The following is a 14,032-nucleotide window of genomic DNA, read 5'->3' as shown; positions in this document are numbered from 1 at the left end:
CTTTGACAGGGACACCCCAGCATCTGCCCCTTGCTCCCTTTCTGAACTGTTAAAGGGAAATACGGACAGCCCAGCCAGCCGTCTTCACTGTGCATTCGTATAATATTAAACATTAATTGCTCAAGTTACTTTCATTTTAGGGACCAACCATAAATTTCAAGCATTTATGAGGCTGCAAAAAAACTTTCCCTTGTGCTTAAAGACGGTAATGGTTGTGAACGTACCGGAGACATCAACTTTTATAGAAGAGCTTAGGCAAGAAACGCGGTTAACGGTGTCATAAATAGTATTATAACTTTATTAAAATGGAAAGACAATATTCAAAATAATGCAACAAAAATGAATAAAATCCTTTGTCCAACACTGTACACATAATGCAGAAATCAGTGCATTTTTCTAAAGCATGTCTCAACCTTCATGTAGTTCATACTAAAATAGAAGCTTTAAATAGCTCAAATATTCAGCAGTTTGAATTGTAAACAGCTTGTTTAACTGTTAAGAGAACATTGCAGTAATGTACCTCCGTTAGTGAGCACCTTCTCTTTTGTGCTTGTCTACACAAGATACATGCATCGAAGCACGCGGGTGTCTGAGCGCAGGCTGCGGGTCTCACGGAATCCAAGGGAAGCGGCAGCCGGGAGGGTCTCCAAAGCGGAGCGACGCGGACGCGGCCTGTGGCATTAAAACACACTGCGCTACTGGGCAAAAGCGTTTTACGTGGAAGGCACACCACCCCCAGGAAATACTGAACGGGAACCAGCAACACAAGGCCAGCTTGCGTTGTCCATGTTCATTCACACAGTCTACGGAAACCGACACGGAAACACAACACGGGCCCCCCCAGGGACTCTGTCACGTGGCCAGTGGTTTCACGATCGCTTCAACGGGACGCCCGGAGCCCTGGCGACCGGTCTGCCGGTCCAGGGGAGTCTAACGCGGTGCCCCTGTGGCTGCGAGGCGCATGCCAGACCGGGCCACCGTGGCGGGCAGAACAGAGCAGGGACCGTAAGGAGAACGGACGTGCGAATTCTGTTAGCTTCGCATCTTTCGAGAAGCAGGGCACGTGTGGCTGCCAGATATGCTGCTGTCCTCCCTGGAATGGAACGGAAGGAGCCGGGTCTCGGGGTGACTCTTAGGCTGGGCAGGCAGAGCCTCGGCAGGGACTGCGCCCTGCCCTGGGGGACAAAGGCTGCTTGCAAAGTTTAAAGGAGAACATCACAGGGCCCAGGAGCCTGAATGCTTCAAAGTTACTAATTTTAAAAAAATTTTTTTTTTTTTTTTTTTAACGATTCTGATCTAAACAATACTGTGTTTTCTTCCATTCGCTCAATTTTCAGTCAGGAGTTGCCCCCCAGCTTTCACCATCTTGAATATATATTACTCTAAGGTAGCAACTAATTGGTTACCCTGCAGCTACGGTCTATGGTTACAGCACGAGTTTCTACACAGGCCTATAATATATGCACATGTCCAAGGTTCCCCAGCCTTCCCTGCCTGCCCGCCCACTTTTAAATTACGGACCGGAACAGACTTTTCTCCAACGCCGGCACGATCGGGGATTCTTGGCCCGAGATCGCCCCGCGACCGCCCCTACCCTTTCTAAGACGGAGGGTTCAACTGTTTTGTTCTGCAATCCGAGACCTCTTCCTGCGAACCTCAACCGGCCTGGAGGGCGGCTGGGGAGCCACTCGCTCCCACGGAACCCCCGCTGACCCGCGACGCCGAAGCCTAAGGAGAAACCACGTAGGACGAGTGTTTACGCCTCACGTGGCCCCCCAGGTCCAGTCTTGTCTTGGAGTCCAGCTTTTCTGCGGCCGAGGCTGTACCGCGGTCAGCAGACAGCGGCTGGGTGTGGGTGCTTGAGTTTGCTTCCTCTGCTTCCCGGAAAAACTTTTCAAACTTGTCCAGGTACGGCGGTCTCTCAGGTAGTAGGTAATAGTGTGTCGAGCTCACCTTCTTCCCGTTTTCGATGACGGGCAGGATGCAGGGAGCCTTACTGGCAGACCCTTCGCTGTTCTGTCTCTGCAGAGCTTTGCTGCTCACGTACTTGGGGTCAGGGGCAAAGCTCTGCGTGGGGGGCATGACCCCATTGAGGTAAGACGGAAGGCTTTTGGGGCTTGGCGTGCGGGAGTTACTCCGTGATAACGGTTCTCTCGGTGGTACTTTGGGAGGCCGGTCTTCATCGCTGTAGGTGCTGGAAGTGACTTCCGCCGACCACCTTCTGTAATCTGGCTTCACGGGCCGAGGAGGAATGGGGACCCTGGGGGGCACCTCGGGTTTGTCTTCGTCGGAGTTCGGAGAAGCTCTGTGGATGTAGCTGGATATCCTGATGGCCGGCTTGTTGAAGGATCCAGCTGGTCCCGAATGAGACCTTCTTAATCTCCGGTGGGTCTGAGGCAGAGGAGGATTTGAATCTTGCACACCTCCATTCTGCTCAGGCGCCTGGCTGAGATCTGCCGCGGAGACAGCTGGGGTATCAAAATACGCGTAGTTGATCTGTCCACACCCACGGAAGCTTCGCCTGCCAGGAACATCGTATCTGAAGCCAGAAAGCGTACAGTCTTCCAAGAGGAAGTCCGTGTCCGAGCTGGTTAAGAACTCGACCTCGCAGTCTGTCTCGTCCAGAGAGAGGTCTTCGGAGATGGGCAGTGGCGGGAGGGGCCGGGAACCGCGTTCACAGAGGGCCGTGCAGGGGAAGGGGGAAGGGGGGCTCTTTATGGGTGTGAGCGGAGGGGGAGAAGCACACACGCCGTTCACCGAGAGTTTCCTAAAACCACACGCGACTCGCTCCTCTTCCCGCGGTCCCGGGAGCTCGCCCGGGGGAATGATAAGAGGGGCCAAGCTGGGCTTCTGGGAGGGGCCGTGCTCTGCAAAGTGGCTGCCGCTCCTTGGCGCGGACGTCGCAGCGCGCCCTGGAATGCACGAGACAGAGGTTAGCCAAAGAGCCGCCGTGCCCTCCCCCGCTGCCCGGGCTCCGGCAGCTTTCTGCTGGGGTATCCGACGCTCGGTCGCGGCAATCCCGAGGACACCCAGGCGACGGCCACAGGTGTAATTAGAGGCCAGAAGATTGCTAATGCACATGATCTGGTTCAAAGAACAAATTATCTCTTCTATCTTCCTTGGCCGTGTGCACGGTGCACACCCACACATCTCGGGCAGGTCTGGTGACGTGCGCAAAATTCGCAGAAGGGAGCAGCATATAATTTACGTGAATACCACACCACACCGGCCTAGCCATTTAAGAGACGCGACAATACGAGGCACGCAGGCTGTGAGGGAGATAAGACCGGGTCCTCACGGTTGGAGCCGTCACGGCATTAGGAGAGTGTGGACCTGCCTGCGATGCACTACGCGCTCTTGACAAAAATCTAAGGACCACAGCGCTCACGTCACAAGCACCAGACAGCAGAGAACACCCTCGCAAGTGTTCATCCACACGTACACTCCCTGATCTCCCTCACACGGGGATCCAACACCAGTAAGAAAGGGGAGGGATCTGGCCCAAGGTCTCCACAAGTTAAACGTGGAACAGAGCCGGGCTGAGAACCCGCTGACTGTGAACGACGGCGCTTCTGCACCCAGGTCGCCAGGGCATCGGTGAGTCAGGGTGGAGGCGGGGAGGCTGAGGGCCCAACGCGTTCTCTTCAGAACCTGCCGCCACTAGGGGTCAGGCTACTGCTGGAAATAGTTCAGGTGGCTTCCTCGCTTAAAAGTCACCCCGGAGGACGCACCGGCATCATCCCCACTGTCAACTTCCCCTTGAAGCACCAGCTCCCTCCCCGTGGAGTTTCAGGACACGTACCAAGAGATGTGAGGTGCTCCTGGGCCGAAGAGTTGAGGCTGTAGGCCATGGTTATCGGGTCGATGTTCAAAAAGTGACTGAAAGGGAAGGAAAAACACCTTGATCGTGAGTGAGTAGCTACCATATTCTCGGTCTTGTTTTAAAATCACGGGCTGGGAGATTCCAGGGGACATTCCGTCCCGCACTCACTTTTCAAACTCGCCGCGGCCGCCCCAGCAGGCCCTCACGGTCCTCAAGGCTTGGCCATCGTGCAGGAATCCGGTTTTCAACGGGACTCGAATCTCCTGGGCAGCAACTCCTGCTGTGGACATTGTGCCTTACTCTGGAGGTCTCCTCACTGGGGACGCCTAGGGATCTGTCACCAACCAGCAGCTCGAGGTCCCTAGGGGTGGGGATGACAAAAAGACGAGAGAATAAACAATTCCGAAATACCCATACTAGCTAGTACCAGAGAACTTCAGGGGACGCCGGGCAGAAAAACGTAGTGACAGGCGCTCATTCAATTCCGACATCTTTGCATGAGCGAATTCTCACTTCTCATGATGGTACTTAAATGGAGACATTAAGAACAATTTTGGGGGGACATACTAATCAAAGCTTTGAAACGTTTTCAGCAAAGTGAGCTATAACGTACGACGGGCAACAGCGGACTCCCACTGCGGCCAGGCAGCTACACAGCACATCGCGCTCACTTGTCCCCAGCACGCAGTTCTCTAACTTCCCATCCGACCTTCCAGGGTGCGGAGGTCACGGCCATGGGGCTCGCCGTCCCCCCAGCCAACAAAGCGATCTCAGAAATTACTGCGTTCAGTACTGCGGCTCGAACGTTCACTAAAACCCAGAGCTTTGACAGAACGAGAGATCCTACTGCGGCCCCAGGTTACCCCCCTGCCTGGCAGCTGTCTGCAGGCTGTATTTCAGGCTTGGCCCCGGGAGGACAAATTCTCCAGGTACTGCCTGTTCGAGAATAAAGAAAGAGTTCCAGGTGAAGATACTAATTTCCATTATCCTGTAAAAATCAAGTTCTGCAAGGCCACTAGCTTTGTCGGAGGACTGGACAGCTTCCTCCTCCCTCTAGAAAGACAAACTTAAAGGCACATTCTTCACATTCTTGTGTACGAAGTGCCTGGGGATCCGAGTCTTGCCTCGCTGCAAGGCAAGGATTACAGAGGTGAAGCAGGCGCCTCTTCCTCAATCTAGTAGGGCCTCAGTGTGAGGGCCCTCGCCCTTGTCAGATGGCCAGTGTCTGCGGTCCCCCAGGCCCCACACCCTCTTTCTAGAAGGGTTCGTTAGCATCCGTCTCCGCTTTCCTCAGATATTCATGTTTGCTTATAGCCAGTCGAGACTTTTTTTCTTGTAGACATTAGGACGCAATGTGTCAACTCTCTGTGCAACGCTGACCCCTTCTGGGACGTGCACAGCCACCTGGCGAGGCTTTCCCCTTCTCTCACCAGGCATGTGTGCGCCCCCCGAGAGCCGGGTGGTGTGCCGAGGACCCGGGGTGACTCAGATGAGCGGCACGTCCGCGGTGGAGGGCGGAGGGGGTACGCGGGCCATTTTGTTGTTGTTGTATGGATAAATCTGTCACCCGCTAGACTGCAAGTCCAGGAAAGAGGCTGGGTCCCGACCATCACTACCTGGAACACCAGAAGTGCTCAAGAGGTGAATGCTCGCTGGACGATGACTACCCGACCCCATCTGATTTTTACCATCGTCAGCATCCAATGTCTACAATGAATAAAGCACAGTCTTTTTTTTTTTTTTTTTTTTTTTTTTTAGCTACAGAGCTAAAACATAGTCTGCGAGCGTTTACCGTTTGGTTTTCACGCAAAAGGAAATGGAGAGCCAGCAGCAATGTTTCAGGGACAAAGTGCAGATGGGTCCTGGTCACTGGTCCTCACCTTTTTACCCTCCTAAAGCCAGCTGCTTTGATACGTTAGGCAGAGACTTAAATAGGTTTCAAACATTATTTCAAAGAGTCAAGCATCCTTTTTCTGTGATCCGTTGCTCAAAGATACAGGATTAAGAACAGGGGGAAAAAAACCACCACCCGCCATTTAAGAAATCTAAGTTAGTGGCAGGTCGTCTTTTGATTTGTCATTTTTGGTCTTTAGAGGATTGAAATCAAACACGTGTGTTCTTACCTCACCTGGATTAAGGAAATCTACAAAAAAATTTTTTTTGAAAACCCATTTTTAGAAAACACTGCTTGGGGCTCCCTCCAGGCACCTGGCCTGTAGGTATGTGGCGCTCTCCCCCAGCGCCCCGCAAGCTGGGGCAAGACCACGGGGCAAGCATCCAGGGTGATGCAAAAACGAAAGGCCAGATAGGAAGAAGAATATGGTATTTAAGTAGTTTGAAAGCACACGTTTGGAGATCACTCATCCAGATTACAGGAAAATGCTGCGGGGGATTCTGGAGGCCCAACCCCCACCTGTCTGCAGGCCAGCAAGTGCTCCCGTAATTACTGTGTGTCAGCCTCCTAATGCCATCTAAATCTTAGCTTTCAACAGAATGATTGTGTAACTATCGCCTCTGCTGGAATGGCCTCGGAATTCTAAACTCACATTTCAGTGGCCCCTGAAAATTTCGTATACGTTCTCGAAAGTTATTTTTTATTCATTGTTCCCATCACTGACTTGTTAGCTTTCTTAAGCAAAAAATTTTTTTAGTATAAAAAGAATTGTGTTCACTAAGCCAGCTCACTTCTGACCACAATAGTGTCTTTGTGTATTCATAGAAGGTGACCCTGCCTCCACATTTCAATGGGGAATTGTGAATGGGCCATGTTATGAAACTGTCCGGACTTCCTACTTGCTGCTCGGAGAAGCGAGCTTCGTGTTCTCTTTTGGAAAATAACTTCCAACTGCAGACTCGGGAAGGGGGACGCGCCGTAGGTTTGGGAGCAAGCGTTTCCTGCGTGTTCCTGGGGAAGCCAGCGGAGGCAGGAAGCCACCTCTTCCCCGCCTCCCCCCGAACTCCCCAAGCCTTCCATATGCGCTCCTCCTAGGGGAAGATCAGCCAGGTCAACGTCAAGTCAAAAAGAAACACCACTGAGCCAGTGTTTCGAATCTTGTTCCAGTGTGACTGTCAAACTAAGTCTACCTGACAATTCATTAGGCAGCAACGGCAGAAACACGCGTACGCGCGCAGATCAGTCTCTAAGTACAAGATGGCATTCTTGGACGAAACACAAAGCAGGAAGGCGAATGTGCATGCAGGCAGCGCGGTGTAGGATGGGACCTAAATGACCTTGGGTGTAAGAACTTTCCTAAAATCCATCAACTAGTCAGTTAAATAGCAATCCCAGATATGAACGACTTTTTCTTATTAACATCGCTTTTTTTAAAAACTTCAAGACAAAATAGAATATCCCCTAAAACCATCTGTTTCCTGCGGCAGCCCTCCCTCTATTTTCTCTCCTCGCAACCCTCGCCCCCCCGCCACCCCCCCCCCCCCCCAGTTTTGATCCACTGCGATGGCTCCAACTCTACCAGACAGCTCCTCCCTCTCCTGAATCTCCACTCCAGCCCTGGCTCAAGCTTCCACTTTGCATTTCCTATTGTCTGGTGATTATCTTTCCACTTGGACGGTCCTCTGGCATCTGCAACTCTACAGACCGAACTCCTGTCCCTTACTTCACACCCCATCCCCCTTCCCAAACCAGTTGGGGGTCTGTGAGGATGGGAGGATCAAGCTTCCACAGGCACCATTCTTAACCTAGTTACAGGTATACATTCAAGGACTCCATGCAGCTTCTCAAACCCGTCTTCCTTCCGTTCACTGAAACCACACTGCCCTGCGTGTGAAAATACCTAACCCAGCCTACACACCAGGACCAGATCAATATTCCTGAACTGGAGCTCAAATTCAGATCTTCCACTGCTCAAAAATCTTCAAGGGCTTCTAAATCAAAGCCCTTCAGGTTATGGCCTTTAAAACAAGGCAGACCCTGACCTACCTTTTTCAAACTCCGGCTTCTGTCTTCCCCAAATCTGTCAGAATCCACCTTGTCCTTGGAGGCCATCTGTCACACCACCTTCTCCACTCACCACTTCCCTTCTGAAAAGCCACAGCGGGGTCTCCACTCTTGGGCTGTTTTGTGCCATGCCCTGACTCCTTACCCATCCTCCAAATCTTCTGGGACCCTCCCCCCACCTCCACTCCTGGGTAGGTCCTGGTGTCATTCATTTCTAATAAATATTTACTAAATCGATACTGAGAAAACACTAATCCCGTTTTTAAAAAAGTAATGACAGGACAGATTCACATTTACTGTAAATCAGCAAACTAAGGGATAAACCTCCTGATAATAATGTAACAAGTTCAGGGAAGCAGCAGGCAAGGCATTTGCATTAAATTCATTTCCAAAACCTAAAGTGGACCATTCGCAGACTGGTTTCTGTTACTGTATATTTACTTAAGCAACCAGGGAAGAGCTTTCTGAGAATAACGAATTTCACCTTCTCTTCCACACTCTTCCTTTTTGTACCTACTGTTTTTGTTGCTAAATTGAAGGTCACTTTCCTTAAAGAAAACAAAAAAGGCTACCACCACAGAGCATACATACATGCTTTATTAAGGTGAAATCACATGCCTTTAGCTTGAGGGAAGTCACTTCGAAAACTTTTTTTTTTTTTAAACGAGGCTACCTTCAGAGGGTAACCTAGATGTGTTTACCTTGCCACCAGATCTCATTAATAAATCTCAGAAGCAATCCACAAGAGGGGGAGGGGCACATTTTTGTCATACAACTCACCCAGTTCTGCCCAGCGCTTCCTTATTTAAAAGTGTGATGTAATTTCCTTCTCTCAATCTGGTTTGAGAACCTGATTTCTGTTTATTCAGGGTGATAAATGGGTCTTTTCAACCTTATTTAACAACTACCTACACGACTATTTCCTTACCAAGGGAGATAAAAGACAATCCTACTTAGAGCCAAAAATTTGTGAAAAGAAACTGATTTTGGAGCATGACGAATCCCATGATTTTGGATAAGCCAACCAAATAAACCAACATCTGCGTGTTTATCTTCAGTCTGAAAATGCCTAAAATAATCACCTTTCAGAACATTAAAAACGAAACAAAATCCCATGACTTTTATTGTGATCAGTGTCTAAAGCACTAGCACCCAAGCTATTTGACACACTGAACATTTAGTTTAGCCATTTTACAGAACTGTAACTTTTATTAATAATACGAGAAACTTACTGGTTCAATATTCATCGAACACATTCGGTGTTTACGACAGTTAGGGTGCTGCGTGATCTGAGTTTACTTACTAGCAAAGGACTCTTCACAATCAAAGGCCCTAACTCGGGCTTTTTCTCAGATTTCCCTTTAACAGACTGTAATTTGGGCGAAGGGAGTGAAGGGGGAGGTTCAGAAATTTCCTTTGTGGTCCCCTGCTGTCACAGAAAGGATAAATGGCCTTCATAGCAAAAGCATAGAGAACTTAATGTCTTTTATATTAAGTTAGTAAATAAAATGTAATTAGAATTCTCCTGCATGAATTCCAGGTAAACGTGCCGGTCTCAGCAGCGATGGAGACGGTTCTACGTGGTGAGAGGAACATTCTGTCCCCTGCAGCTCCAGTCCTCACCTCTCCAGCGTGGGAGCACAGAACGACCCACTTGTAGGTGGTAAAAACTGAGGCAACAAGGAAAATAATTTATCTTCAGACTGTTGAAATCAAAGCTAAGTGACCTAATTTCTGGAATAATCCAGAGTATTTTCTAGCTGAGTATTTTAAGAAACGGCAAACTAACAAAAAACCTATTCGTTCCACTGCCATAGTCATCAATAGCCTTTTGATTCACTTAGTGTCCCACACAATCTTCGCGCAATGGCAGAAACGTACGAGAGCGGGGATAGTCTCTTGTCCTTTGTAACTCTTCCTACAGAGTGCCCCGACCAGCAGCAATACACACACACACACACACACACGCACAGGATGGGAAAATATTATTCCTTTTAGACACACACATAATAGATTTCCAAATGGAAAAGATACGTGGGTTCTATTCTAATCTTAATGACAATGAGCACAATAGTCTACTGATGGGAAAGGAGTCTTTAAAACTTTAAATTTACTTAACGAGCACTGGAGTCACCCAATGGGTAACTCCAGATTGTTACAATGAACATAAAGCCAGTAAGAATAATAAACTCATCTGACAGGCATTGTTCTGGGTGATTTATATGTATAACTTATTTAATCTTCTCAACAACCGTGTAGGGCGGGTTACTACCATTACCTTCATTTACAGATGCGGGGCTGGAGGCACTTGGGAGGTGAGTGACTTGCTCCAGGGTCATAGCTGGTGAGCTGTGGGGCTGACAGCTAAGCCAGGCTCTCACCACCACACCGCTGGGCCTCCACGCCCCTCAGGCTCTTCAGACTGGGAATAAGGTCTGCCCCACTTCAAGGCTCACGTTAAGGGTGGCTCAGACAGACCGTCCTGGGGATTTGCTGCCTGGTACTAGTTTTTCTCGGGTAACCCGTGGACTGTGAAATTTCCTATTTTACTTCACCTCCCTCAAATTCTCCTGTGAAAGTTATGAACTGTGGATCTGGCCTATCCCATCCTCTAGAAGGGCGGGTGAAGGTATCACTCTTATATCCTGTGACCGCTTCAAGCAGTTCTTTTGAAGCCCTCAATCTTTAATGATACACTGACGCCCCACCATTACATAACCCGTTACAACATGATATCTGGGATCACACGGATCTGTCTTTACCCGTAAAAAGGGGATATTACAATATACCCAATGGGTCTCCTTTTAATATACTCTCCCAGCACAGATCCCAGTGATGGCATTATAATCAGGCTCTATTTTCAAGTCTGGAACTTAGTAACAGAATATCTTGTATTTGTAAAGCATGCTACAAATTACAAAGCACTTGCTGATTAGCTCACCTGAGCCCCACAACATCCCTGGAAGAGGAGGCAGGGATGACACTGTCCATTTTGCGGATGAGAAAGTGAAAACATCTTCCTGTTCGCAGAAGGGCCATCGGGGCTCTTCTGCCCTATGACCCAGCACTTCCTGAGATCCTTCCAGGCCTCTCCTCTCCTCTCCAAAGCATCTTCACTTTAGGCAACAACCTCCCTCCTCCTGCCAGTGTTCTTGGGAAACTGATGCAGGAATGGCCGAGTGAAATGTACGAGACGGCATCACAAGTCAATCACCAGAGATCAGAACTCCACTCACAGGGTTTCACTCCCAAATTCTTAGGAAGCAAGGATGAATTATTTTCACAAGTCGTTATCAGATGCTTATTCTGGAGTAGATGCTATGCTAGTGAAGGAGACAGGGCCGCTGCCTGAGGAAGTCTCAACCTAATGAGGAGACAACCAGCAAGCAAGCAATTTCCGACTGTGATAGCTTCCAAGGGAGGATCAGGAAGGGAGACCGGATGTACGCAGGCGGTTAGGGCAGACCTCTCTGAGGTGACTTTCTAAACTGAAATTTAAGGATGAAAAAGAGGCAGCCATGCGAGGAGTCAGAAGAGCATTCCAGGCACAGGGAAATGGTATTTTAAGTAATCTCCAGCTGGTCAATTTCATGTTCTGTGGATCCTCAATAAAAGCTCTGGACAATGTCTTCTCATCCTTACCATCCTCCTGCTTCCTCCGTAATGCTGAACCCTGACACTCTGCAGTGGAAAAGGGCTAAAACTCGCACAGCCAGAGGCCCGGGTTTGACAAATACACTCACTTAGGCCTGGAACACTGTTCTTTTAGTAATGCTACCCAACTTGTCAGTACGTGGAATTGGATTGAAGTCTCAACAATGACTCCAAATTGCAGAATCCTTTTCCCTTCTGGAAGCCGAAGGCCACACTACCTTTTCCCTACCTTAAAGCAAATTCCTCTGTTCCGCTGGCAACTAACTAACATTCAGAACTCTGAAACTCACCAGTTTTATCCACCTTTCCAAAGTATGCATTTATGCTGTGTGGATAACGCCAGAAAAGCCACAACTGGATCTTGTTTATCTAGTGATCTAGTGAGTTATTCATTAGCTTGTACAAAGCATGGCCAAACACCAGCACCAAAAGATGCGAAAGGAATCCTGATGATGAGGTTCCAATTCAGATTTATTTAGATTAAAAGCAGAGCTGTTTCTCTGGCAGAGGGAGCTGATGACATTCAAATTCCTGGAATTACCCTTGGCACCACCTTCCCCTCCTCTGCTCACCTTTCTAAAGCAACCTGATGGTATGTAGACATTCAGGTCAGTTTCAAGCATGTTAGATTGTACCTGTAATTTAGGCAACTTGCTTTTAAAAGCTACCATTAGTATTAGCTGAAAGGGAGTATTATCTGCTTCAACTTCTGAGAAGCAGCAGTCAGGAGTTGTTTTCACACAAAAACTCAAGTCTACAGTATAATTAAACCTCACGGTAAGAGGGAGCAGGATCTATTGTGAACTGAAAGGAGGAAAAACAATTCACTCAAACAGTAATTTTACCTATCTGTTGAAAATACGAATAATTCAGACATTTCATAATAGCCATAAAGAGATCTGCTTTCCACCCTTATCAGTGACTGGTCCAATCCTGCTGAGCTTTAAGACGTAAAATGTGCTTTCATGCAATTAGTTATCAACCATCAACTATGCACAAGGCTGCGTGAGATAGAAGCCGTACAAGGAAGAGTTCCTGCCCTGAAGGAGTTTACAGTCTAATATATGTTAGGTTATAAATGCCTAGTCCAGGACCTTAGCACCTATCAGCCAGTACCCACGAAACACACAGGTAAAAACAAGCCTGTGTGAAATGAGGAGAATGACAAAAGAGTGTCTGAAGTTCAGGCTAAAACCTGTGTGTATTTCTCTCCAGATCTGCTAATATCTGGAGGAGATGGGAATATGCTATTTGATAACATACTGGTAACCAATCGTAGCACCATTAACAAGAAACCAAATTTTATTCTGTCTCAGCAAAATTTGGTCATTTAGTGAAATGGGTACCCGGCCTCCTCCTGTCTGGTTTGGGCAAAACCTCGCTTAAAATTATAATTATGGTGGGGGGGGGGGGGGGGAGGCAAGACTTGGTATGGTGAACTTAGATATTTCAGTATTCTCAGCAAACATACACCCTTTGCGTTCTTACACATTTATAAAAGTTGAAAACCGTGCAGAACACTGTTCTTCAGAAAAAGAAGAAGAAAAGGCATTTTAACCTCACCTTTCTTCACCTCTGACAGTTGCTTAGAAACCAGTCCGGCCCTACCTGTGTTGCAGGTGTACCTCAAGTCACCAACACATCTCTTTTAAAGCTACAGTCTATTCTGACTGCACTTGAGTTTATGACTAACAATCTATTCATATTTTTTATCAGGGAAGAGACTGGTTTCTTTCAAGCAGTGACGAAATCCTAATAAAGACCTAGCAAGCACCAATACAGCACCAATCATGGTTAAGAAGTCATTTAATTTGTACGAGGCTGTGATACACACACACACACACACACACACACACACACGCACGCGCGCGCAGGAACACCCACCGAGCACTCACGTTCCGAACCCAGAACCCTGCACTCCCCGTTCCTTCGGAAGCAGAATTCAGAGCAAAGGACCACGATTCCGAGACAGGCGGAGGGGGGCTCGGAACTACTCCGCGGGGTTCAAGGACCCCGGCCGGGGACGACAGCCACCGTCTCCGAAGAGAGCGAGCAGGGGGACCGCGGGGCCGGCCATCCCCCAGCACAGCGTCCGGGACGCGACGGACTGGCACACGGCGCGCGCAGGGGAAGCGCAGCCCCATTGTGGAAGGAGGACGCCGAGGCCGCCGCTCCCGCAGCCCCGGCCCCCACGCAGCGCCCCCGGGCCGGCCCCTCCCCCCGGCCGGCCGGCCGGCCGTCGGTCCCGGGAGACTCCGCGTCGCGGCGACCCACTCGGCGCCCCGGGGACCCGCCCAGAGTCCGGAGCCGCCCGCAGCCCCGCGCGGGGGCCCGGCGGGGCGGGGGCGTGGGGCGGCACCGCCCTCCCTTCCCCTCCCCTCCCCACCCCCAGCCCGCAGGCCCCTTACCCCCGCGGAGCCGCCGCTGCCCCACGGCGCCCTCCCGCGCATGTCCGTCCCGGCTGGCTCAGCGCCGCGGGCTCAGGGGCCCGGACACCGCGCAGGCGCCTCGCCGCTCTGTGGCCGCCGCTCCCCGCTCGCGCTCCCCGCTCGCACTCGGCCGCCGTCGGCGCGGTAGCCGACGCCGCGTTATATAGC

The 14,032-nt window shown here is 49.8% G+C and overlaps 1 protein-coding gene across 1 annotated transcript; it reads right to left on the bottom strand.

The window, feature by feature from the left end:
* Positions 1-268: 268 nt before the first annotated feature.
* Positions 269-14,009, bottom strand: ERRFI1 (ERBB receptor feedback inhibitor 1). The gene is made up of 4 exons (XM_060623848.3): positions 13,844-14,009; positions 3,992-4,184; positions 3,803-3,879; positions 269-2,912 (listed from the first exon to the last, which is right to left on the bottom strand). Exons 2-4 carry the CDS (start codon positions 4,111-4,113, stop codon positions 1,729-1,731), a joined length of 1,383 nt encoding a protein of 460 aa, XP_060479831.2. The 5' UTR covers positions 4,114-4,184; positions 13,844-14,009; the 3' UTR covers positions 269-1,728.
* Between the last annotated feature and the right edge of the window lie 23 nt (positions 14,010-14,032).

Source organism: Panthera onca, chromosome C1 (genome assembly GCF_046562875.1).
Source record: "Panthera onca isolate mPanOnc1 chromosome C1, mPanOnc1 haplotype 2, whole genome shotgun sequence".
NCBI lineage: Eukaryota > Metazoa > Chordata > Mammalia > Carnivora > Felidae > Panthera > Panthera onca.
This window is presented reverse-complemented; position numbering and strand designations above follow the sequence as displayed.